The 27,287-nt window shown below is 42.1% G+C and overlaps 1 protein-coding gene across 1 annotated transcript in view; it reads left to right on the top strand.

The window, feature by feature from the left end:
• The window catches only part of LOC104944641 (plexin-A1-like), a gene marked incomplete at its 3' end in the record, with an annotated part of 57,838 nt that extends 31,536 nt beyond the window's left edge, over window positions 1–26,302 (top strand). Inside the window, exons 2-3 of the mRNA XM_010770211.1 lie at window positions 10,879–12,329; window positions 26,120–26,302. Of these exons, the coding sequence (XP_010768513.1) occupies window positions 11,148–12,329; window positions 26,120–26,302 (1,365 nt within the window). The remainder of the gene's footprint in view (window positions 1–10,878; window positions 12,330–26,119) is intronic.
• Window positions 26,303–27,287: the final 985 nt, after the last annotated feature.

The following is a 27,287-nucleotide window of genomic DNA, read 5'->3' as shown; positions in this document are numbered from 1 at the left end:
CCAAAGGAGGTAATAACTATCCAGGACAAAACTGATAAACACAGACACACAGAGAGAGACACACACACAGAGAGAGAGAGACGACAGAGAGAGAGAGAGAGAGAGAGACACACACACACATGGGTGGAGTTTCGAGTGACTGGACTGGATGGATGGACAGGAAAAGGGGTTCAACCCTCGTAAATCTTTTGTTGTGTTGTGCCCCTGAACTAGTAGGGGCCGACCCGGTGGGACCACACTCTCGCAGACCACTATTACCGGCTTTGTGAGCTACTAGAGACCCAGGTAGTGACTCCTACACAAGTTTTGTTGTTATATTTCCTGATAAAACCAAGGGTTTTTTGGAGTAAAAACTCTTGTTTTTTTGATGACTGATGGACAGTGAATACTAAGTGATTGGAGAAAAAGGGTCGGAAATATGACAGAGACGACCAACTACCTCTGTTTAGTACCGTTGACCTAGAAGTCTAGCCTTTTTTCCACATGGACGTGATGGTAGACAGCGGTGATCTACCTCCGTCCTCTGGTGCTTACTACCGACAGATTATAGTGGTATGCTTGTATATCCAATAGAAGTCTGGTTTATGCGTGAGTTGACGAAAGTAAATCTTGTTGATTGCAAACGTTGGATTACTTGATATTGAAAGTAGGAAATTGTATTGGATGGAACGTCTTTAAGAAGGACGATACTCAAGATATAAGTAAAGGGAGACTTGTATAAAGAAAGGTGTGTATTCGGGGTCTGGATTGTGTAACGGACAGAGTGTAGAGAAGCACTCCTTACTCTAAGTAGTTATGACATGATGAGTGAAGGTTAGAACGAGTAGGTGTATGATGCCTAGTTTTGGTATGACTAGCTGGGATCGCATTGATGTTTGAAGTTAACTCGAAACTAGCGCTTGTGTAGGTGTTGGTATTAGCGAGTCTAACGTTGAACGTCCTTACTTGATGTGAAGAAGCCGAGTATGAAACGTTTTATTAGAAATATAATAAAATAGACTAGGGAGATACGAGAATTATGAGTGAGTGAAATCGCTGGCGATTATAGGAATTCAATGGAGCTGGAATGCTTTATTAGGGAGTCGTGAAAGTCGGGCGAACCCGAATCCGTACGGAGCGTGTGATTAGTTTGGGAGGACGGACAGGTAAACAGAGGTTGAGGAGAAGAGATCCGTACAGTATGTTCGGTGTAGGGAGTAACTGGGATATGCATTTGAGCCAGAGATTTTGTAATATGAGGGATATCCGCCGATTACGGCTGTCGGATAAGGTCAGGCACAGGAAAGATAGGAGTAGGTAAAAGCAGCACGTAGTACACCGGATAAGCCAACGAGAAATTGATGGACTGGGGAGTGAATTGTCGGTACCCCAGAGGACGTGATGGTGTAATTGAGCGGACGCAGCGACAAGAAGGTTAGGAAAATGGATACTAAGCTCGGACGGATTCAACGTAGATTCGGCATAATTAGTGACTGAGGGATATTGAACTTGGGATTAAGCCCATCGAAAATGGACTGGATATCGTATGCGTCAGTGTGACAGGGGATATGTTGTATTGATTGTGATGATCTGGTAAGGCCCAGGGAGCGGAGTTTGGATTTGGTTTTGCATAGAGAGGGGCCTATAAAAGGCAGTGACTGGTAAAGGAAGGACTGGTGAATAGATTTCAATCGGTCATGATCAACAACACGCAGTTCTGGAAATGCATTCCGTTTTCTCCGAGATATTTGTCTATGAGAGACATGATAGATCGAGACATAATATACTATGAAGGAATTAGGACTCTACTGGTGACGAGGATGGAGAGGAGTAGATGACAGAATACAGAAAATTGTAATTTTTTGAGACAGGTGGAGAAATAGAGATGAACAAGGTTGAGTGGAACGGGAAGGGAGGCGCCCAGGACGGTCTCATCGAATGTCTTTCGCGAGATGCCTGCGACCCCCTTCCACTCTGCACAGGTGCATCAGTAACTGGTGTAGGAAGCATGGGGACTTAACAACGGAGATTGGTCGGAGGGTAATCCTATCTGGAGAAAAGACGAAGGAAATGAGAGTAGGAAGTGGGTAATTATTGTTCTCGTTTAAGAAGGCTGTTAACCGCGCTTTATGAATAATACCTTGTGGGAATGGAGACAAATCGATATGAAGTTAATCTTAGGTGTACCAGTAAAGATGCATCTAAGATTAGAGTTTGTAGTGGTACTAAATGAACTCACTTAGCAAATGTATGGTGCGAAATATAAGAGTGAGACAAGTTCTTTATGATCTCAAACCTTGATAAGTTCTCCATAATAAGGAGAGGAGGTGAAGTGAGAATATACTATAATCATGTAACATACGAGTACGGTTATCCTATTTATTACGTAGGAGATATAATGAAGTAGGATTTTCTAATATGGTGAGAATTGGAAGTGAGCATTTGATTTGAGTATTTATTGGTCGGACTATTGACAAATCATTACATTAGAGAATAAGAGTATATAGTCTGTATGTGTGATACTTGGTACACTTATGTATATCCTTAAGAGACGAGTGATTACTGAAATTGAGAGACTAGAGGATAGAATGGCAACTCCCGATCGTGAACGGAAATGCCCGTTTATAGTATACCATATTATAGAACAAGATAAGTAGTTGATTTCCAAATTATATGTGTTGTGTTTATGATATGTACTGATTCATCTCCCAGTATCAATAACATGAAAGAATCGGAATGGCCATAATGCTATTTGTGATGTGATTGGATCTCAGGAGGTACCGAGGACGCCAGATTTGGTCCGCCGGGGAAGGGGAGAGGTCCGGAGCTTCAGGAGCGGTCTTGCTCTGTTGCGAGCGTCTCAATGTGTCTTTTCGGTTGACACTACTGGTTCCTAGTGCCCGTCTGGAATTTGTACGGATACGTTGTGTTGTGAGTGGTGTGTGTTGTGTGACGGTTTGAGGGGTGAGACTTTGAGAGAGATTGGTCTGTTACGTTTAGGTGGGTCCTAGGTTGATGGCAACACGTAGATGGGCAGGAGACGGGAGTATCGCTGTTGTAATTTAGGAGGAGTGGGATGATGAAGAGTTTGCGTTCCTCGCGCGAGAGTTAAGTCAGTGTCCAGCTCGGAACTCGCTGGGATAGTTGATATGTGGGAAACGGTATATTGTAGGAAAATTCTCGCGGTGAGTGTGATGATGGTAGTGTGTATATTTGAAGTTTGTGAAGTTAGTATAGTAGGAATTTAGGGCGTAATGTGAATTTTGAGATCACAGCTCCCTGGCGTGCTTTTGAAACATCGATGATCGTGAATTTTCATCTTCTGCCTAGTTGGTGGACTATGTTAGAGAGTTGTGGACGTTCGACCTTCCGCTAGAAAGTTACGAGGTGCGAGTATTATTAAGTGAGAGATGTGGTGTATGAATCTCAAAGAACGTCGTTGTGTTATCTTTATTGAATGGGTTGATGTTCGAAAATTAGTGTGCATAGTGTTAAACTGAGAAATCTGGAGATGAGAAGAAGAAGAAGTTTGTATAAATTGGAGTACAATTTATGTTGATATGGGGTAGGTGTATGAGAAGTGAGGGGAGAGATATGAATCTAATTGTAAGGAGTGTAAATCTCTCACGTACTCTGAATTGTTATGTTGTATAAAAAGTTTGTTTGTTAGTGATGTAGTAATTGCTTGTAAATTAGTTACTAGAATTAAGAAAAAATTAATATGTGTTATTTTGACATTGATAATGCCCGGTAGAATCATTGATATGGGATATGTACAGCGATTAGTCAAGTGACCTATGTCATTTGGTGATGAACTTCACTGTTAATTGATGTGGAAGTTAAGGTGGCAGAAAACTGCTAGTGAGAAGGCGCAAACGCCGTTTGTTGGTTGAAGACCGATCTACTCTGTAATGGTACACTGTGGCTTGTCTGGTTACTCCTTTGTGTACACACACTTCTTGAGCTGTGGATTGTTAGGAGGAACTGGTAGCGTAAGCTCTATGAGTCCGAAGTTGCGAACTCTCGAATGTCATTGCAAATCTAGATAGGTACTGTGTGGATAGTCCTCTGGTCTTTGCTTGATAGTACTAGGTAAACGTGACTGTTTGGCTTTTGTATTCAAGAATTGTGTATGATATGGTATTTAGCTTATTAAAGTTTATATGTTGAGGTAAGGGTGTGGCTACTGTCCGACTTGGTTGTAGTGTTAGAGGAATTTTTAGTAGAAGAGAGACCCTCCGCTATTGGTAAGGAAATGAGTATGTGTTAATGGGGTAGAATCTCAATTTGTTGATAACTGCGCACACGGGCACCACTACACAGCACGCGATTTGGTGTACTGGTTGTGTTTGTGTGTGTTGTTTTTTTTGTTGTCGTAGCTTGACTACAGCCTGTGACAGCCATAATGCGATGAAAGTATATGCTAAAGTGTCAATTTTATGAGTCCGGAGGTGAGGTCTTTAATTTTTCTTGTGATATCGTCTCGCACGCTAAATTAAAAAGCTAATCTGGTCGTTGGGGAGTACCGCAAATAACTGAATTAGGCCCTAAAGGGGGTTAATGTTGAACTTTGTCCAGGACGAGTATTTTTATCTGAGACACACACGACATTATAGATGAGGAAAGATAAGCTAAATTTCAATGGTTAATGGTCCGGGAGATATCTGACCTATGTTCCCCCAACCCATTACATCGTACATCTGCGCGCGCGGATTATGAACAGCTATGGGGCGCTGCCTAATCGAAAATAAATTCACCTCCCTTTATCCACCTGAGAGGCCTGAATTTAACTTTAAATCTAATTAAAATAGCTAAAATACAAAGAGAGAGAGAGAGAGAGAGAGAGAGAGAGAGAGAGAGAGAGAGAGAGAGAGACACAAACAAGATCAATATTTTCCACCTTTTTGCCTTCAGGAAAAGTTTATACATCAAAACATATTCAAGGACAATATTAATATTATTTCTATCCATTAAAATGTATATTTTTAAATTTCAATTTTTTTTTATATGGAATAAACACAAAAAAGATTAAATAAGGGCTACTTTGCTACACAAGGTACATTTATCCGGATTAAACTCCTATAGAACGACCACTTACATTAAGTTTTCTGCATTATAATAATTAAAACGTGCCCAAAAAAACAGATCACCATAAAATGTACAAGTAAATAGTTAATAATCGTATATAAAGGAAAAAGTAGACCCTTTAAAGTAGTGTGGTTACCCGTCTGAGTCGTCCGAGCTGCTGTCGCTATGCCCCTCCTCCTTCCACCTCCGGTACCTGTCAATCAACTCGCTGAGGTACGACGTCTTCTTGCAGTGTTTGACGATGAACTTGTGTTTCAGAAGCTCTTTGGCTGTCGGGCGCTGCAGGAGAAGAGGGAATACAGGATCGTATCATTAAAATACAAGACTTGTTTCATCCAACATTTTCACAACGTGGTTCGAGTAAGATATGGATGGAGAAAACTGTTTTACTGCAGCATTTTTTTTACCGAATTTTACTAATTTTAAGACGGTTTCTTAAATGGTTTATTTATATAAGGCAGAGGAAAATAGGAAATAAGAGCGAGAGAGGAGAGGTTTGTCCACCAGGAGGCAGTGTGTGTGTGTGTGTGTGTGTGTGTGTGTGTGTGTGTGTGTGTGTGTGTGTGTGTGTGTGTGTGTGTGTGTGTGTGTGTGTGTGTGTGTGTGTGGCTCTGTAATAGGTTAGAGAGCAACCCACATCCTCTACCCGGCAATAACCTCAGTCAGACTTGTGTTTGTGTACGTCTACGAGTCTGTCATCTGTCCAGGGATTGCCACCCATCCCTCCTTCAATCCATCCCTCTGTCAGTGCGTTTGGGAGGGGGGATGGTAATCCATTCTTCCCCTATGCAGATAGTGGCGGTGAGATTAGGCAGACCCTGGGAGGGGATTAAGGCATCAGGGCTTGGCTCCCCCTTCTATTTTACCTCCTCTCTAACCAGCAGACCCCCACCACCCGCTTCCTGCCGCCTCCTCGTGCTGTTCAATCCTCTACCCACCCCTCACCCCTCTCTTTTCTCCTCCCCCGGGCAAATCTCCAATCTCTGGAGTGTGTTGGCTGCTGAGTGGAGGGCAGATTAAGATAGAGACCCATTAGGTTTTGGTACATGTGTGTTTTGATTTGCAATGCGGATAATTCCTCATGATTTCCGCATCTATTTTTACTTTTTGTGTGCTTGTATGGAGACCGCTTGTGCACACAGGGGATATGCAGCCTGTGTGCGTGGGTTGAAGTGCGCCCTGTGTGTGTATTTTAAACCACATTGCTTTCAGTCACCTCCTCGATTATGCTATGGTTGGGTTACATTAATTGACTTTGGGTATATGAGAGTGTGTGTCTTGAGAATTTGCATTCATTCTCTCACACATCCATCTTCCTCAATTTTCTTTTCTTTCTTTCTTTCTTAAAACCTTCAATTCCACCCTATCACCTCTTTGTCTTATCCCAGATGTGACCAACATGTTGTGATGCAAGGGTAGAGTATTTGTCCAAGTGCTGCCCTTCTTCCTTCCTCATCATCATCCCTCTCTCGCCACCTTCTCCTCCTCTTTCTCCCCTCCAGTGGCGAGTGCTGTAATTGATATGCCACCAGCAATAAATCAGCACAGCTCTGTGGCTGAGCAGCAACCATTATCTGAAGGGACAGGTTGAGCTGCTCTGGAGAAGAGTGTGAGAGAGGGAGAGTTGATCCAGCTCAGCTCCTAAGACCCCATTTACACGGGAATGCAAACGAACCGCAAACGAACCGAACACGATATCAAAAAAGTCTTCTGTTCACACGAGCCCGCTCGAAAGCGCTGGAGACGCTGTAGTACATATGCCGGGCCTGTAAGTGGCGCTGTACTTCCACACAAGACCGCTCGAAAGCGCTGAAGTACATATGCCGGGCCTGTAAGTGGCCGCCACAAAATACACCAAAAGCAGCGAAGAAGACGCCCGAGCATGGTTGCCCTTCTGTTTATTCTCCGCGGTGGATTTAGCAACATGTAGTTCATGTAGTTCTCCATGTCCACTTGTTGCTGCTGGTTGTGGTAGAGGAGCTGTAGATGTTGCACTAACATCTGTAGCATGGTCAGTAGCAGTATCTACTGACAGTAGCTACTGACCATGCTGCAGCAGTGAGCAGCAGAGGTAGGGAAAGGTGGGGCTATGGCTTCATCGTTATCAGGAAAATGATCGTATAGGACGTACACACCACGGAGCTGTTTGGCCCCCCAAAGCGCTCCGTTTGCAGATCTATCCACCTTGGGACCCATTATCGTTTTAGGGGTCCGTTTCCGTTACGGCCTCGTGTGGACGAACGGGCTATACGAAAGAGAAAAGTAGCGGATACAACCCGTTTCGTTCCCGTGCAAACAGCACAGAAGAGTCACACACTGCTGGAATTTCCTCACAAGTTAGATGGTAACTCACCTCCACCCCCATCTCTTCTCCGGATTCCCGCCAATCTTTAACCAAATAAACAAAATGAAGTAAGGCTGTTGAAGGCCGGACCGCTCCTTGCCAGCCTTTCCCTCTCCTTTATGTCTTCTACCTCTCTTTCAATCCCTTTATTCCAATTCCCAATGGGACATCATACACTCCTGTCAATTGATACCGCGTCCCGATATCAAATCCAATCAACTTGGCCCCTTACAGCCCGGCCTCTCTAATGCTTTCCCCTGATGTGATAACAGCTCTGACTGTGATATGCCGGCTGCCCATTCCCAAGCCACAGACACGTACCAGCCCAAAATGATTGACATGTTTTTCCTTGATGGTGCCAGATATGGCTTGCAACGTTGTTTCTGTGCTCTTCCCACCATTTCCCTCTAGCTCTGGAGGAAATTGAAATGGGAAGAGAGTGTAGAGGGATAAGGAGGTGGAGGGAAAATTGAGAAATATAAGAAAAAAAGGCAAAGTGTATAAGATGCTGAGTGATTGACTATATCCACAGCATTTGGGCGTTTCTTCAATGGCGGGGTGGAGGTGGAGGGATTGCAAAAGGGAGGTGGGGAGCCCATTTGTGAAGACTTTATATGTCTGATTTTTGTATTTGGATTGCTCTCCTGTTGCTGCATAACTCCAAGTTGTCTTGTTAGAGTGTGTGTCGTGATGTCATCATCTTATTACCAGAATAGATAACAAGCAGCCGGAGACCCCCAGATGCAATTTGTTGTGCGAATCTCACTCTCTAACATCAAGCTGTGGCTGCTCCTAAATGAAGAGGAATTGCTGTAGGGACTTTGTATTCATGTTCCCGCTCGTTCTTTATCAGGCTTCTCTGATTTGCTCGCTCGCTCATTCTGCCTCATTGTATCTTTCCCTTGGAAACGACAAAAGGAAAATGAGACAGGAGCCTCCCTACGTGCCCCCACATTTTAAATTGGCATCCACTCTCATCGGGCGTCGCGACTGTATTGTTGAGCAAGAAATTAGTTTTTTTAATAAGCTGTCTAGTCACTTTATTGCAGCTGCTTATGTGGAAGAGGCCACAATCTGCGTCAAGTAGTTTTAATCTCACAGAGTGGAGAGTGAGGGTATATCTGATAACGGCAGCTCAGGCACGCAGAAAACTCAGAGGTACCGCACCCCTGGTGTTTGATTCAAGCCCAGGTAGAGCTCTGATTTAAAGTGCAGCACAGGACCACCTTTTGTTTGGCTCCCACTCCTCCCTTCTTCTTCTCCTCTCTCTATGTCTTCCCTTCTATGCAGTTTCTCCTCCTCTTGGACTTCTACTTTGTCTTCTTTTTTTCTTTCACTGCTCCCATTGGTTTTTCCCTCTCCCTATACGTCTTCTCCAGGCCTTTCATTTGTGGAAATTGGATGACACCACCTCTCCCTGAACCTGGCCAGTGTTGTCTCAGCTGAGCTATGGTTTGCTATTCCATGAACATTACCACTGCTATTTCTCTTTTCTCCTGCTCTTCCTCTCTCTGTCTTTCTCACTCACACACACTATTTGCAGCAGCACTGACTAAAATTGATGTGCAATTTAATGACTCCTCTTACAAAGGTGTTTCATTTTTAGAAGACTTCCAAAAGTGCATTGTAGGGTTCACTTTTTCCCCAAAGATAGGTGTATAAAACAAAAAAGGTTTTAAAACATACATTCATCCCTCTGAGCTTGGTAACCACACTCCCTGGCCTGTTTCCAGGTGAGTGATAGACGGTAATCCTTACTCCTGTGGTTCACCACATGGTGAGCGGGAGGCGGAAACCAAGATAAGGATGGAAAGAAAGGAAAAGCCAACATTCCTCTTCGCCTCTCCCCTCTGTGTCCTTCTTTTGATTTTCTCTATCATGTTTTTGCCTTCTTTATCTCCCTTCCCCTTTTCTTCCCCACTCATCTCTTTACAGTGTTTTGTCATTCTTTCCAGTTCGTGGCCATAAAACACCCTTCCTGCAGACACTTTGATAGTCAAGGTGAAATTGAAGCGCGGGGGTCCCTGGGAGAGTTGCGTCCTGTTTTGCATAATCAGCATTTACAGGAGAACTAATGTCCCAGTATTGCAGAACATGATTGGCCTGTCAAGCAGCGGCACATGCCCGAGATTCTGTGCTCTTCTTCATCATTGTGTTGTCGTTGGAAGACGCCAGAAAATACTCTCCCTTTTGACTCCTCCTTTTTCTCCTCCCCATCCTTTATGTGTAAAACATCCATCCTATAAATTATTTCACTCCTGCCCTTTTATATACCAGCTCTGTGTCTGCATCCCAGGTTGTCAAGGGATACCAGCTGTGGAGTTCAGTGTGAAATAAGCTCATAGGAGCTCATAAATGAAAACAGACCTAAGAACATGTGTATTTGCCAACTGCCCGCTCTTCTAGTATCAGAAATAGCTTGTATAGGAGGACAATGATGGCAGTGGGATTGGAAGTGGCGCCATGTTCACTGAAAGGGGGCCAATTCTGAGCCACAGTGAGATTGAAAACAGCACTGTTTGAATAAATAAAAAAGGTGGTCTCATTCGCGTGGGCACTTGCCACAGGTACTGATGATAATCCCTCATCTTGACAATTTCAGGGTAAACATCAGTGACATTTTACACGGAATTTTATCTGATTGATTTTCAATTGCTTTACCGAATGACGCACACTGTGTTGCTGCAGAACTTGATCCAGATCTAACTTTTTGTTGCCCGGGGCCTAAAGTCATTTTGTCAAGTCAGTGTTGTATTTAAAAAAGAATTACGAGGTTGCCTTTTGAGATGCAGTTCAATTGACTTTCGGAAATCGCTCTAATCTTATATGCACCTGATGCAGGTTTTGAGTGTTCTTCTGACTGATGTCAAAGGTTTATGTATTTCTTTCTGCTATATTTGGCCTGATATATTGTTTTCGTAGCTCCCTGAGAGAAGGCAGTGTGTGGGGTGACCTGATGTAAGCCTGATGCCTGCATAAAGATGCCAGAACGGCAGAGGCTACAGTATAGTCTGTGAATACCGTTGAAACCTTGACAGGAAAGCCTTCGAGCAGACTATGGCTATAAATTGCTGGCTGTCAATGTAACAGTGCCCCTTGGTACTTTTTCAAACACATGCCTCCTTCAAAGCCACCACGGTCAAGTTTAAAGTTATGAAATATTAAAGAGTTCAATGTTGCGAGTATATAACTCATTCCAGCAAGACTCGCATTATGTGTGCAGAGCCTTTAATAATCGGCCCATGCCTCTCCTGCTATCTTCACTCTTAATTAAATGCAGGCACACATTTGCCTTCCAGACTTGATTTGATATTATTTATTTATCACTAGGGCAAATGTCAGCTTGAATTTTTTCTAATTTTGGCTGTGCAATTTGTGAGCCTTTTAGGCTTCTCTGCCTGTTTGATGCATAATCAATAGGAAATGTTCCATGGACGCTAACCGTGTTTTTTCTTTCTGCCTTCCAGGGCTCCCACCTCGTGCCTCTGTGGATGATGTTCCTGATGACGGCTTGCAACACTGAGAACGGGACAGCCGATCAATAGGAGTTTTGTTGCCGCTCCCTTCATCCTTCTCTCTGTCCCTGAAGCTGTCCTCCTTTATTCCTGGACAGAAGAGTAAAACACGGAAGAAAACCCTGACTTCGCCCTTGCACCAGAGCTTGTACTTCTCCTCCTTCTCCTCCTCTCCTTCTCCTTCCCCACCCCCCTAAGCCTTGCCTCTAAACAGCCCAGATATGTGTCCCCTATCTCAGTCAGCGGCTTCCCCTGGCCAGGGGAACTTGTGTTTCCTCTTGGGTTTTTTGCTTATCATGAGCTCATCCCTTTCTGGAGCCCAACCCCCGCCCTTTAAACAGTTTGCTCCGACTGAGTCGGGGCTTACACATCTGGCCATCCACAACAAAACTGGAGAAGTATATGTGGGAGCCGTCAACTGGATTTTTAAGCTGTCTAGCAACCTGACCAAACTGCGCAACCACATGACTGGCCCAGTTGTGGACAATGAGAAGTGCTACCCTCCGCCCAGTGTCCAGTCCTGTCCTCATGATCTAGCTCAGACCCCAAATGTGAACAAGCTTCTTCTCATAGACTATGACCAAAACCGCCTCATTGCCTGTGGCAGCACTTCTCAGGGGATCTGCCAGTTCCTACGTCTGGACGACCTCTTTAAACTCGGCGAGCCCCACCACCGCAAGGAGCACTACCTCTCCAGTGTGGCAGAGTCTGGTACCATGTCCGGGGTCATCATAAGCTCCCCCCACAGTACCACCAGCAAGTTATTCATCGGAACCCCTATTGATGGCAAATCTGAGTACTTCCCCACCCTGTCTAGCCGCAAGCTGATGGAGAATGAAGAAAATGCCGACATGTTCAGCTTTGTCTACCAGGATGAGTTTGTCTCCTCTCAACTGAAGATCCCCTCGGACACTTTGTCTAAATTCCCTGCTTTCGACATTTATTATGTGTACAGCTTCAGCAGCGAGCAGTTTGTTTATTACCTAACAATGCAGCTGGACACTCAATTGACTTCCCCAGATGCTAGTGGAGAGCAGTTCTTCACTTCCAAAATAGTCCGCCTCTGCGTGGATGACCCCAAGTTTTACTCCTACGTAGAGTTTCCCATTGGCTGCACTAAAGATGGGGTAGAGTACCGCCTGGTGCAGGATGCCTTCTTGGCTCAGCCGGGCCGGCAGCTGGCCAAGTCCCTGGGGATCTCCGAGAATGAAGACATCCTCTTCACAGTCTTCTCTCAGGGTCAGAAGAATCGGGCCAAACCACCCAAAGAGTCAGCATTGTGTCTGTTCACCCTGAGGAGGATAAAGGAGAAGATCAAAGAGAGAATTCAGTCCTGCTACAAGGGAGACGGCAAACTCTCCTTACCCTGGCTGCTCAACAAGGAGCTCGCCTGCATCAACTCGGTAAGCTTGAATCTGTTCTTAGAGCTTTTTGAGTTCAGTTGAGAACACACTTTCTGCATAGCCTTTTCCTCAAAGGGAACCAATAACTTATCAATTAAAGTTATTAAAAGTTACACATATTAGGTTTTTATGATAAAATGTGAACGTGTTTGGCATTAGTGTTAGTTGGCCTCTTAGAAACCAATCTAACAAGACATGTTGCCGCATTCTGTTTCTCTTATATGCACACGTTTTCTCAAGAACCTTACAGAAAGTATGCTTGTACGAATACATTGTTCGTTCAAATAGTAAAGACTAGTCTTGATGATATTCCTATTCCTCCATTCTACACTTTTTTGAGCACCTGCTAATTGAATGCCGGCTTACTCGTGCTCCATTCATGAGGCCACGTGACAGTTAGTTCATAGAAAGTCAGAGGAGCTCTTTTTTCTCTCCTGCTGTCCTATATTTCACTTTCTTCTGCCCATTTCCCCTGTACCCACCACCTCTTCTGCTTTGATTTAGTCAGACAGGGGACATCATTAGCCCAGTCCCCTGGATTTGTGAAATGTCACTCAGGAGTAAGACTCAAGCACACACACATACACACAGTATGGTGCGGTGCACTGCAGCGTGAGATCCTTGGGGATAGCATAAGCTAGACTGGGTTTTTACTAACTGATCCACAGTGCATGGCCCTGCATGCGTTAGAGGACCCCGCTAACACAGGCACATACAGGCACTCACACTGGAGTCCTTAAGGCACTACACAACAGCACACACTCTAGTATTTATCCGTAGTGAACGTATATTCATCCTTTTTTCTCTGACTTTCATGCGTCTCTTCTGTTTCCCCTTACTTACGCACTCTCTCCAGGCTGCATCTGCTAGAAGCCTCTTATGTCTTTGTTTCCTCTTTTAGTGTTAAGTGTCTCACTCTTAGATGACCACCTGTCTCAGCGACCTCACCTTCCGTCATGTGTGCTCTTTAAATTCAACAATCCATCTCCTCCATCTCACGCTCTCTTAAAATAGCTTAATTAACAGACCTGCTTTTAAAGCTTTTTCTTTAAATGTCAGTGCACACCATTTTTTCCAGCAGGTGTCCTTTGTACACACACACACACACACACACACACACACACACACACACACACACACACACAAACTAATGGAGTTGGATACTTGGTAAGAATAGCACTCTTTTTCTGTGTAGGTCTTCATTAATTTGAGTGCCCAGGTGTGTTTTGTGAGGTAGTGTAAGTGATGTGAATGACCAGCCGAGTCCCCTTTATTTCGACAATTTCTGTAGATGTAGTCTCTTACCTGTTCAGTGGTTTTCCTAATTCTTTTATTCTCCTCTTTCATTCTTTGGTCCCATCACACTGACAATAGCTGAAGGCTAAAAAAGCAGGCTCATTTATTTCAATTAGACCTTTGCACCGGTGCAGCAGGAGCTCTTGGGACAGAGCGCTGTGGTACAAATCGCAGGTTAGTACAGCAAAGGATTTGACTCCGCCTTTTTATGTGGTCCAGTGCAACTTCATCCGATATCTTGCAGTGCTGGCTAGTCAAACACTGTAGTTGCAAATGCACCTGCCAGGTAGATAACTGCTGCATTGTGCTGATATGCTGACTACCTCATCAGCATTTTCAGGAGGGGAGGAAAGTGTTGCTGTCATGATAACTCTCAGTAGATAGACTATCCAACATCAAAGGACTGTAAGCGCCATGCAGTGTGTGTGCTTTTGATAAGACTCCAAAGTAGACATACAGGTTTTCATTGCAGATACGTTTCCAAGACCGTTTCTTTACTTATTCAAGCAGGAAAAGCACATGTGTGACCAGAAACATTAAAGTTGGCTTCCCCTCAAGTTTTATTCAACCAGCAAGTTATTTAAAACAAGAGCGTCCTGCAACAACCCCATCCTTTCCTGACAGTCAAGCCTGTTACCATGGCTACTGAAGATTATTTTCACTCATAATTCATCATCACTTAAACATCCCCTCAATACAACTTTTGTTTTGTTTAAGCTTTTGACACTGATGATGTAATAGCCTTGGAGATAAGCTGATTGGCTGACCCCCCGACAGCAGCGAGGCCTGAGGGGTCGGCTCCAGGTTAATGACATCGCCACTTTGGCCCTAAGCAGGGACCCAATGTCAGCCGCCCACCACTAACCTTTACCTCACTTTGTGGTCCAAGCAACCCTAATTTTGACCTCAGATGCCTGATATAATTTCCCAGCGTGGGACCTGTTATTGAGAAATTGTTAGTACCGGCTAATAGATGCAATTTTTCCACTGTTGCATACTAGTGGAAGCAGTTTACTTTGTGTATAGCATAAACATACACAACTAACTGGGAGTATTTTCCACATACGAATTTCTCCAGCTGATCTAGGTATATAAACTGGGAATCTTCTGGTTCAATGCTCACTAAAGTTTAAGCTACCGCCGTTTGGTGCTGAACCCCACCAGGGTTTTTCCCAGCCACTCAAGGAATTCCAACTAACTTCTCTAACCTCTAGGCTAAAAACTCATGAATGACAACCTCAACTGCATTTCACAGAGAAGTGTAGGAAAGGCTGTGTTGCGTGAGGGTTGAGGGTGAATACGTTTAGTTTGACCCTGCCATGAAGCTGTGGAGAGGGCGAGGGAGGACTGGACAGCTGTTAGCCACACAGCCATGATGGATGGCCTGGCGCTCTGTCAGCTCCCTGTGTGCGCTTCATATATGTGCTAGATCATAATTTCTAGCCTCAGGGCGTCATTACGGTGATATGTTTATGAACGCAGTGAAAAGGTGGCGGCTTTTCTGTTAATACAAATGTTAAGGCATATGAGAAGTAGATCTGTTGTAAAATGTGTTTGTTGGAAACACTATTCGTCACCTCAGCCCTGTTTCCTGGCTATATTTGTGTGTGTGTGTGTGTCCGTGTGTCCATCAGTTTGTTTGTGTGTCTCTGTTTTGTCCCTGAGCTTTATTAGTGAACCCCTGACCTTCTCCCCGTTATGAGAGTGGATCAATACAAATCATTTCCACACACACAGAGAGAGAGAGAAAGAGAGTATAGAGGTTTCCGGAGGTAAATGAGAGAGACCAAAAGAGAGGGACAAGAGAGAGAGAGAAAAAGGAGGTGCATTACGTGGGCGGCCGTCAAAATGAGAGGGAGAGAGTCGGAGAGAGTGAGGAAGAGTTATACGCCAAAGCAATGTACAGGGGAGGGTAAGGGAATTTGAATGGATGGCGTTGAGGAGATGAGAGAGACAGAGTGAGTGTGAAAATAACAGAGCGAGCCAAGGAACATGCTTGAAGGGAAAAGGGAAGGGATTGAGAAAGAAAGTGCAAAAAGGTGAACACAAAAACAGCAATGTTGTTGTCTCTGTCCAGAATGCAGGCACATTTGCACGTTTCTCCAACCTGATCGTTACTGTAAGCAATGCCCTGATCATGCCTGCATTTGTGTGTTAAGGCATTTTCAACCCGTCAGCATTGGTGGCTCTGGTAATGACTACTCAAGGCATGCATATGTACGCTTACCGGAACTGCCCTACTTTGTGCTGCAGTGACGGCTGGTTAACTGTGTTTTAGATTAAACGTCAAATATGTGCTGTTGCTTTTTGAGTAATGGCGTTAGAATTAGTATTTGACTAAAAAGACTGATCAACTCTGGGAATAGATTTGAATCAAATTTCAAAACGTCTTTGAACATGCTTCAAATCTGATTTCCAGCCGTTTTTCGGCAGATTTCTCTCTTTCTGATTTCTCTTTTTTTGGACTTGACAAAAGCAGTCGTTTTCCAATCTGTGTAGATGAAAAGGGAGATTCTGAGAGAACGAAAAAACGGAGAGAGCAGCAAGCCATTCACAGCCAGGGAGTGCTCAGAGGAGAAGCAGTGATTCACCGACCGAGAGAAGAGGAGGACGAGAGGAAGAGTGATAGCCCCAGAAATCTTTTCGCCACCACTGCCAAGAACAGCGGCTGGAAAAAGGGTGGATGACAGAAGGAGGGGAAAGAGATGGAGGGGGGAGAGAAGAGGATGATTGAACGCTGGCTGCTGCACAAATAATATCGGTGTCCGTCACCTGGCCATCGCACTGTCCTCCTCAGCAGCACCACTCTTTGTCATGTCAGCTGTGTGTGTGTGTGATGTGGCTCATCTGACAGGGCGTGTATATCTCAGAGTAGGTGCTATAATGAGGAGGACTCAGGAACACAATGTGGTGTATGAAATATCTCTGCATTTATAGAGGTGTCCTCCGGTTAGAGAAAGTTAGGCAATCTTTTTGCTCTGGGGTCACTTTGCAGAATATATTTTCTTGCTCACTAAAGGCATCACATTAAATGGTGATTTCCGGCAGCTTTTCTCCACAGCAAGCAACACATTAAACCAGCCAGCTGTAACCTTTCAGTTTATTAGAGAAGACTATAGAAAGGGCAGGTTCTAATTGACCAGCATTATTTTGTTTGCCTTTTTTATATTCTATTGTTCAGACTAGAGTCCGGCCGTCCACATTCAGTTTCATTTCACTTTTTCACATGGAAATGATACAAACCGCTGTGATACAGGATGTATGTTGTCTATACAGGGAAATGAAAAGCTATTAAACATACTAGCTTTAGCCTAACTAGTTGTATAGGCTTAAAGGTTACTTTAACTACTCGTCTAGAAAAACAAATATATTGGTCTAAGATCTAAAACCACCACATATTTGGTGGATTTTAAATTGGGGCGTAAGGAAAAAAACATCTTGGTTTAGACATTCCTTTCCCATTGAAAGCACCATTGGTCCTCGTCTCTACACGAGGCACACATCCGACCTAAAGACAATTCCAAATGTCAATCTGCTTTCTCTTGATCACCAGATGGATGGCGAGGTTTGAACTTTGTCATAACCCAATGCATCAATCAATTGCAGATCAATCATGGCTAAAGAAAAAAAGCGTCACTTGCCAGCATTCATTTTTTTCACGCTACATACCCAGGCTGCTGCTTGACCATCAGTGTCAAAGGTAACATTTTCTGCTGAAATCAACATACTCATTTTGATTTATGGCTTTTTTTCTTGCTCAGTGATTTGGTATTTTCACACTGTGTTCACAAGTCATATCTTGTGCGGCAGTGTGGGCGGTGCTGTGATGCGTTTTTCCTTGGAATGTGTTTGATGGATGATTTTCTTTCCTCCAGATTTTGAGATTCTTTTCATAGATAGGTATAAAAACTCTTGCTGCGCATTCTAAATAATTTGGTTTCTTTTTTATTTTAAACAAACATTGCTGCTGCTGGAGCTTTGAGTTGTCAGTGTACTGTGTGTGTATTTTGTCTAGTCAGGGCATCTGCTGAGAGGAGCATGCATATCAGAATAAGTAACGTCCCGTGGTGAGGTGCACCCTGGGGACTGATTATAGCAAAATAACACATGCAAATGTTATAACCCATCTTTTTACCTATGGCTGATAATGGCACATAGGAGAATATGATACAGCTTCACTGAATAGGATGCAATAGAACACACAACGGGTCTTCTTCATGGATCCCGTATTGGTTATTACATTTAGTTTTATGATTATGTTCTTTAAACCACGAATATTTAATTATTTGACAAAAATTGATAATGCATTGCCAAGCTTTTTCTTTAGTGTTAGGCGCTCCAGAGAACAATCTGCACCACATTAAGCAAACTGAGCAGTTTTCATTACCTTGTTACAGAAAAGACAATGTAAAATTGTCCAGCAAACCCTATTAAATCCATCATTAGGAATATCATCTAATGAATGTAACTCACTTATGGCCTTTGTAAAACACAGTCCCATTTCTGCAGACCTAATCTAAAAGGATGTGCCAGCAAATTTATTTAAGTAATTAGACCTGATTAATTGAGCCAGGGTTGACGAGCAGCGTTAATTGACAGACTAAATGAGTTGAGCTTAGAGACACTGATCATCTGGTTGTCGAAAACGTTACTCGTATTAATGGGTCGTGTTTCAGTTAATATTTGACGATTTGATTTGAAATGCTGGACTTATTTAATTTCATACAGGATAGATTTTGGATTAAATGGCTGTGGTTTGTGTGAGCTAACACTGTCACACCCACTCTGTGCTCAAGTGTCGCTCTCATCCTCATTATTAAAGTACAATGGAAAACCTTTTGGAAAGACCCCATGCATGCGTGTGCGAGCTGCTTAATTCTCTCTGTTTTCTGACCTCGCTCTCTTTCTCTGAGGAGTGTTTAGCCCAACAAATCCCCATCTCTAGCACCCCTCTAATGATACTAATTGTCAGTGTAATTATGTATTGATCTGTACTGTGTGTGGGTGGTGTTGCATACATCATTATCAGGAGTATCAGAGAATGTGGGGCAGGGGTTGTGCCTGTATTGTGCATGCTAATAGTCTCTGTGTGTTTCTTTGCTTCACGTTTCTTTTAAATGCGTAAGCTTTAATTTTTGGTTCCCATGAAGATGGGCTGAATTAATTAAGTCGGCACAGGTCTACTTTTTATAATATTCTACCAGTCATACATGCATTTTTTTGCGCTGTTTGTGTGAAGTAAATAATAGTAAATATTCTTCATGTTGTTGCCTAAGAGCAGGGAAATTGTGCCCTCCTCTTTTAATTTAATTAATGAATAACTTGAATACATTTAATTTTTGTTCATTTTATGTCAGAATGTATCCAATGATTATTGCAACACTAATGACCACTATTTACAGCAAAATAACTAATAAATAATACAGTTTACATAAAACAAAATTAAAGAAAGAGCTGATGAAAATGAAGAATGAGTTAAAGTATTCCTGAATATTTATTTAAGAAATAAATAATACCCCAAAAGTTAGGTATATTTCTAAACTGTAATTTTCTTACTGACAGGCTAATTTGTTGGATTTTAGTTTGAGAGTAGCTACTTGAATTTCTTTAAATATCTTTTGCTGACACCTTTAAATCTGCTGAACCTGTCCTCCACCGCTGGTCACTGAGCATCTCCACAGTCGGAGGTTAAGCACTTTGCTTAAAGGCACCTGTGGTGGGTGATGATGGAGGGAAGGAGTGTGCTACTCATTCACTTTCCCCTCCCACATTTCCCAGCTGGTGTGGGGATTTGAACTGATGCTCCTTTGATCACCAGCCTTCTAAGTGTCAGGCTGTTTGCACTGGTTTATTTTCACAATACTGTATGCTTATTTGCATGCATTTATGGGAATATATATTCCTTTGCATACTAGGGCTGCTCGATTATGGCAAAAATCATAATCTCGATTATTTGTTTCAATAATTGATATCACGATTATTAAAAACGTGAACAGTATGTATAATTCAACTGAAAAACCAATTAAAAAAAAAAAAGAAAATTGGGGGGAAATTTTTAAAATAATAATAACAAAATAATCGTTTTATTTCCATTACGTTGTTTTCATAATCGTTGCAAGCCATAATCGTAATTGCGATTAAAATACGATTAATTGAGCAGCCCTATTGCATACTCCATTTAATTTATACACAGTATGTTCCTCCACTGTCTCTCACATTCAGTTGGACTGCAGTCTTAACATGTGGTGACAGCTTTTGGAAGCGGCTTTCTGAATAGGTGCCAACTCCTTGAAGGTTCGCTGTCTGTCTGAGTACACTCCACATAGAAATGAGTACCTTGCAACCTATGAATATGGAAGAGGTGCAGTCATATCTCTTTGTAAAATATTGATTAAGTAGGATCCAGTAACATGTTCTAAAAAACAGAATCTCTGTAGAACACAACTAAATAGTTTGGACTACCTCAGAAAGTGTTTTCCCCTTTAAACCTGTATAGTCTTAAGCTTTGAATCATCAGCCTGTAGATACACTGTAGGTAGAATATAAAACTCTTTCCCCTCGAGATGTTATTAATGCATCCTGCAAAACACCTATGAGATACAGCCAATCAGAGCCACTGTCCCCTTGGACCCGGTAGCGTCAGAGCTGACGTTGGTGATGAGCCTTATGGGACTTTTACATCTTGTTATCCTAAACATAGAGAAGATGTGATGTGGATTTGTGCTTGTTTTTCAGACACCATGTTTTCACCGTGTTTTCTTTACAGAGACTTATCCTTGGGGTCAGGGTGTTGTTGGCATAGAGCACTGATGTGTTTTAAATTAAATTGATTACATCTACTGACCAAATAATAATAAAATACAAAATTGACTGAAATGTATAATTCACCCTATTACTGTGATACATGTCACAAAAAAGAGACACTATTCTTCCAATATAGCTTTATAGGAATTACCTGTATTAATCATCAAGTTGACTAAATCTCGGAAGTGTCATTTTAGGCTTGCATTCACTTCACATTGGCGGTAATGTTATTTTTACCACATCATTTTGTTACACAATTAATGGTATTAATAAAAGGCCCACAGCATCATTGAGGATTTATTTATATAATTTAAAAGATGAGTCAAAGACAAACATTGATATATTGTAAGTATGTGTGATGTGTAAATGATTTATTTACAACCGTCTTGGTTTGTTGCCAGTTTCCAACAGTTGTGAGTCATAGCTGTTAGGCCTTAGTGTCAGTCCTTAACATGAAAGAGATGTCAGTGAGAAAGGTGTGTGTGTGTGTGTGTGTGTGTGTGTGTGTGTGTGTGTGTGTGTGTGTGTGTGCTTCAGGTTTAATATTAGTGTATGAGAGCAGGACCTAAATAATGTTCTTACAGTTATGTTCACTAACTTTGACCACCAAGACACACTTACTCATACAAGCCGTGCATTATGAATGTTGAACTGTGGATACAATGAGAGGCTAGGGTGCTCTTCTGCAGCACATGTGAGTGCCCTTGTATGCTTGCAGTACACACTCACAGAATACATCACTTCATTTGTTTATTCTTCTTGAAGAAACTCTAGCAATGATTCCACAAGTTCAAAGCCCCTGCTGAGATTTCTGGATTATTTATGAGCTGCCCTCACCCAGAATCGCTCGATACGCTTTGAGCCAGCCACGTGCACACACCGACGCATAGACTCATGTCAGGTAAAAGGCAACAGCATTCGTAAAAATGCCTAGTACTGTGTGTGAGTGAGGGGTGGGCGATATTGAAAAATATATTATCACGATATTTTTCAAGCAGTATCACGATAGACGATATATATCACGATATTTTTTCATGTCGGTTATTATGGTTATTTAACAAGTTACTTAACAGTACAACCACCTACAAGGTAACAGAAACTAAAACAAAAAGGAGTAACAGACCAAAATACCATTTCAAGCTGGTTTTATTTCTGAAATGAATCCCTGAATGAACAATTCAACATTTTGATATGGCTTCAAGGCACAGTTTCTCAGTATACAAATGAACTTTCTGAGGTAGCACTAGCAGTGAACATCAATAAACATGAAAAGGAGGGTAAAACATAACGTAAGTAAAACATACAACATCAATGAGGAAAAGTCAGTGCCAAACAATTAAAATGTAAACTTTAGACTTGAAGTGCAATAAATGCTTTAGCATAACTGAAGGGAAAAACTATATGAATACCTTATTGATAAAATAAAATATAAGCCAACAGAATCAAACAAGACAATAAATAAAGTGCAATACTGTCTGAATCCTGACTAGACAGCTTTAGAGCATGTCTTTCACATCAGTTTAGTTTTTTTAAAGTTATTTTTTTCCAAAAAAAAATTTCAATTATTTTTATTTTTTTATCACGATAGATACGATATCTCTGAAAAAGCATATCGTGGAGACCTAATATCGTCACGACGATATATATCGTCATATCGCCCACCCCTATGTTTGTCTATTTGTGTGTGCGACTGCTGACTGTTGAAAAACTTTATCACCTGATATGAAAACAAGGTGGCAAGGCTGTACCACTCCTGCAGTTTATTCCAGATTGTTTTTCATTTCTTGTAGTCCACTGCTCTCCTGTTCTCTCACAAACGCAAATGCACACGCACATACACATGGTAGGAAATGCAGGTTTCTGACTTGATGAGACAGCTATGACTACTAAGGAGAGAGGCTTCTTTTCTGCTTTCTCTCTGACACATACACACAGATGCAGCATTACTAACAGCCACTTCCCCCCCTCCCTCTTTCTCGTTCACTCCTTCCCAGCTCTTCAGTTTATAAAAACATATTTTTTGGTGTATTTCTTTTTAGCAAAAACATGTTTTAACAGATAATCATAACGCCTGTTAATGCAACATACTGCCCAATGAATTCATGTTGCCAAATGAACAAGCTTTTTTGTTTTTGCCATACATGTTTTCTTTCCACCTTAATAGCCATAATTCACAGCAGTGTTTTCCAACAACACCACCATGCTCCTGTGCATAAGCCCATATTGTATTCTGCTGTTTCCATTGGATTTTCTGAATGGAGGTTACTATTGACAAATTCCACTTGAGGTCTGCGTAATGTCAGCCCAGACATATTTTCTTGACGTGATGCGTTGAAGAAATAGCAATCATAGGGGAATGATTATTCAACCATTTCCTTTAGCCCGGGCCAGCCAGCACACATCTGTAGTCAGTCAGTGTTATTGCGGGCAGAGTGTGTGTATGCGTGTGTTTGGTGCCATATGAATGCCTATATTTCATCATTTGCCGTGTGAAGTGGCTGTAGCAGCTCCGCCCAGGGGAAACCACCACAGTTGTGGCTGTTATACGGCAACATGCGTGACCTCTAGCTGTGACCCTTCTGGGTTTATATATTTATAATATATGTGTGGGTTTCTTTGGATGCAATCTTCCTATATTGTATCAGCAGTATCTTAAGTTAACCATTTATTTGTGACCTTGAATATCAGCTGACAGCTCGCATGTACTGTATACACACACACATAGTATAATGCTTCACTGTCTTCCTGTATTTTATCCTTTTCAAAACACCCATTAAAGAGTAGAGAGAACATGTTGTGCATCCAGTCTGTATATGTGGAATAGATCAAACTATTTGCTTATTTATCGGGTTGAACAGAATATTTATCAACAACTCTTTTTTTTTTTTTAGTAAAAAAAAAAATAAAATGTTTTTCTGCATTTAAGTCTTTTTTATAGAAAGATTTAGCAAGACGATTGATAGATAGATAATGAACATAATTATTGGGTGCAACCTTCACATGCCAATGAAAAATACCTCTTATATCCTCTTCTATGTGAAAGCATAGATTAAAAGGGGTTAGAATAGTGGTAGAAAAGTAGCATCATTATCTCCTGTTTCAGTTTCGACACTCACTCTTACTTCCTTTTTTGGTGGGGATCTTTAGAAGAATACACAAAGCCCCTGTGAACTGCAAATTCATTCAGCACCACATGCAACCTGTGAAAATCAAAACAAGAAACCTCCTCTTCTGCATTTCTAAGACTGTGCTGCCAAAGTCAGTGGAAGGTTGTTTGCTTAACTCTTTCATCCCCGGCGGAGTCGTGCGACTTTGAAAACACTGCGGAGCGTTAAACACGGTCTCTAGCCAATAACCCTGCTGAGACCACAGAGGGAAATATTCTTTCCATACTGAAGATCAGCTCAAATTCACATGGGGATCTTTCAGTGTCTTAAATTGCCGAAACCAACCTAAGAATGTAGCCTCCATTAAAATGCTTTCCAACCTCAAGGGACTCGGCTTTTATTCCATGCTGATCTATGCTGTTTAAAGCTTCCAGACCTGCGGCAATGCTATACCACCTTTAACCTCCAGTGCCCCAGAGAAACCTCTACATGCTACTATGTGTGTATAAGTGTGTGCATAGTGTGTGTCTTAACCTTTATGGACTCTTGGGGCTACTGTATACAGTATTTCTGACAGTGAGTCTCTTCCATAGAAGATGGATTAACCCTTTTAACTTGTTTTCCTTGGACTCAGACGGCATTGGATTGCTGTGTGTGTGTGTGACGTGTGTGTGTTGGAGGCTGACTCTAGCCAGGATTGATGGATTTCTCTCATGACTATATGGTTTAAATTGTAGCCCCTAGTTGTATGTCAAATGAAGACAATGGGAATTGTTTTGTTGCTTGAAGCTAAATCTTAGTGTGTACACACAGCAAATACACTGAATGCTGTGGTTGAATGTGTGTCTCAGTCTCTGTATGGGTACATGGGTTTACAAGTCCTCGCATGAGTGTCTTTGTCTGTGTGTTGGCTGTCGGTCCCCTTTGTTCCGAGGAAAGAAATTGCCCCCAAGCCATTAGTTGTTACAAAAGAAAGTTGTTTCAGGTAATAGCTGTGAGTGTTCCTGTCTTTCACTGTCTTAAACACAAACACACATACAGAGGCTTCAATTATAACATCTTCCGGTTCTCTTCTTCTTTTCTTTACCTTGTGACATCACTTTGCAAGGGAAGAAAAGAAAAGAAAGCTCTTTGTTGACTCCAGTTGATAGCCATAGCACCCTGCACACACACATTTACATTCTTAGGTGAATATAAGGTACAAACTGAGGGTTTGTGAGGGACAGAAGAACGAGAGGCAGAGGGGGAGACCTGCCAAGGAGGGAGGGATGAAGAGAGTGATGCAGGGCGATTAGGCCTGAAGAGATTGAAGGAAGGAGGTAAAAAAGGACAGAGAAGGGATATTGATGTTTGCTCAGTTACTGTATCAGCTGGAAGGAGAAGAAGAGAAAGAGTGAGAAAGTAGAAAAAGGCAGAATAACGGCTTATTGACATGTGCAGAGCTGCAGGCAATTTAGGTAGATCGGGAAAGAGAGAGAGAGACACAGTGTGTGTGTGTGTGTGGGGGGGGGTGTTATCTTCTCTCCCGTGTGGATCAATCAGATGATGTAGTGATAATACTGTGGATTACACCGCCATTTACACACTCCCTAAGTTTGTGTGTGTGTGTGTGTACTTGCACACACTTGCGTCTGTTGGCTCTGGTTGACACACACTGACGCCATTCAGTACCACACTTTAGCAGTCAGTCAGCAACCTCCAGTCTGACACACACTCAGGCCTGCTATATTGCCAGAGCAGCATCCAAAAATATATTTTTTATTATCACGCAAAGGTTTTAATGATCAAACCTTGGGATAGTAGCTATGATTTTTATAATCCCTCATAAATGTTGTCTTTAAAATGCTAATTTTGTGAAAAACCCAAAGATTAAAGCCATGGAAAATTCTCAAATTTAGAAATGCTGAAAAAAGATAAGACTTGTTGTGTAATTGAAGAATCACTTGTTTTCCGTGACTTCGCACTTATTGTCAATTTATTAACAAAAGAACAAAATATGTTAGTTTAATAAACCATCCATTGTCTATGGCACTTTAACCCAAATATGCAGTTTGTGTGGCGGCTGGTTAAGGCATCATGTGGGTCAGTGGATTGCCTGGGGCGACGGGCCCCTCGTGACATGGGTATGCTCCAGATATTGTCACATGGTCACCAGCCCTACCGCCATGTCACCACCGTGACTGAACACATTACAATATGTTAAAGGTTTTCACGGTGGGATTTAGTTGGGGAGAGAAAAGGGTTTGTTTATGACTGTTTGAATATGCTGCTTAACATGTAGAGAGGTCAAGTAAAAGCGTTGAAGTCAGATGCCACACTTTTCTAGACTTTTGTTATGTTTCATTGCCTGCTCCCTTTTAAAATACTAAAAGGTCATTATTTATAGTAACTAAGACAAAAATTACACAATCATTTTTTTGGGGGGAATACAAAACATCTTAATACGCATTTTATACACGAAAACCTCATTAACACATGAAAATAATCTTTCACTACTAGCATTTGTGTTTTTTTCTGATGAAAGAACAAACTGATTGCTGTAAATTGTCTTGTCTGATAGTTGTATTTTCTTCCTTCCTCCAGCCACTGCAGATAGACGATAACTTCTGCGGTCAGGACTTCAACCAGCCTCTGGGGGGAACCAGCACCATCGAGGGCATCCCCCTCTTCATCGACAAAGATGATGGCATGACCTCCGTAGCAGCGTACGATTACCATGGGAACACCGTGGCTTTTGTTGGCACGCGGAACGGAAAACTTAAGAAGGTAGGAAAGATTTTTTTTTATTTTTTATACGTTTCTCATTTTCTATTCCAATTAAATTAGATATTGGTTGTTTTTTTGTTTGCTTTTGAGCACTGTAGTTGAAGAGAAATTGCCTATAAGTCACGTGAAGGACAAACTTGCTTTTTTGGTGCTTGTAATTTCAAGGACATTCAGAGAAAGATGGAAACAATCAATTTTTTCGGTTTAGAATGGCAAGCAGCTTTTCAGCCAGTGTTAGTTATTGTTCTCCTAATGAACTGTGTGCTTGCAGCTTAATCATTGTACTTTAACGCTCGGCACTTAGCAGGCACTTTTTTACGCCAAGATTAAACGCTGTCAACTCCATTTTTCTCGGTAGTGGACACCTTCAACAGGAGATTCAAGTGCCTATTTAAAACCTATTTGTTTAACAAGCAATTTAAAGCGAGTCTGTGGCTACTCCTCTCATTGATTCGCATGTGAGTCACGTCACACATAAAACGTTACTGCTGTATCTCCACGCCACGTACTGCCTCACCTCTCATTTTAAGAGCTGGCCTTCAATCAGTCCAACAGCGTTGACAGGTCAATGGCTTTTCTCTTCTGGTCAGCTGTGGAATAATTCAGGTTGGTCGAGGAATAGAGCTAAGGTAGATGGATAGATTTTTGTAATATCTGTGTTATGTTGGAGTCCCACTTTCAGATACATTTTTTGGAGGGCAACAGAGGAATGGTTCTTAGATTAAACCTGGGTAACTGCACCTTAATGTTACAGAGGGAGAATTGGGTCGGATGTACTCTTGGTTGACATGGCGATTTAATTTAAGTTGTACTGTCTCACATTATGACATCATTACGTGTGTGTGTGTGTGTGTGTGTGTGTGTGTGTGTGTGTGTGTGTGTGTGTGGGCAGTGGGTCTGATAGAATTGGGGACTCATAGTGACAGTAGATGGGGTGTTAGCTGGCCAAGAGAGGACAGTAATTGATGGAAAGCCTGGCTAACGT

The sequence above is a fragment of the Notothenia coriiceps genome, unplaced genomic scaffold (genome assembly GCF_000735185.1).
Source record: "Notothenia coriiceps isolate Sejong01 unplaced genomic scaffold, NC01 NC01_scaffold00008536, whole genome shotgun sequence".
Classification (NCBI taxonomy): Eukaryota; Metazoa; Chordata; class Actinopteri; order Perciformes; family Nototheniidae; genus Notothenia; species Notothenia coriiceps.
The sequence above is the reverse complement of the archived record's forward strand: the minus strand, read 5'-3'. Positions and strand labels throughout refer to the sequence as shown.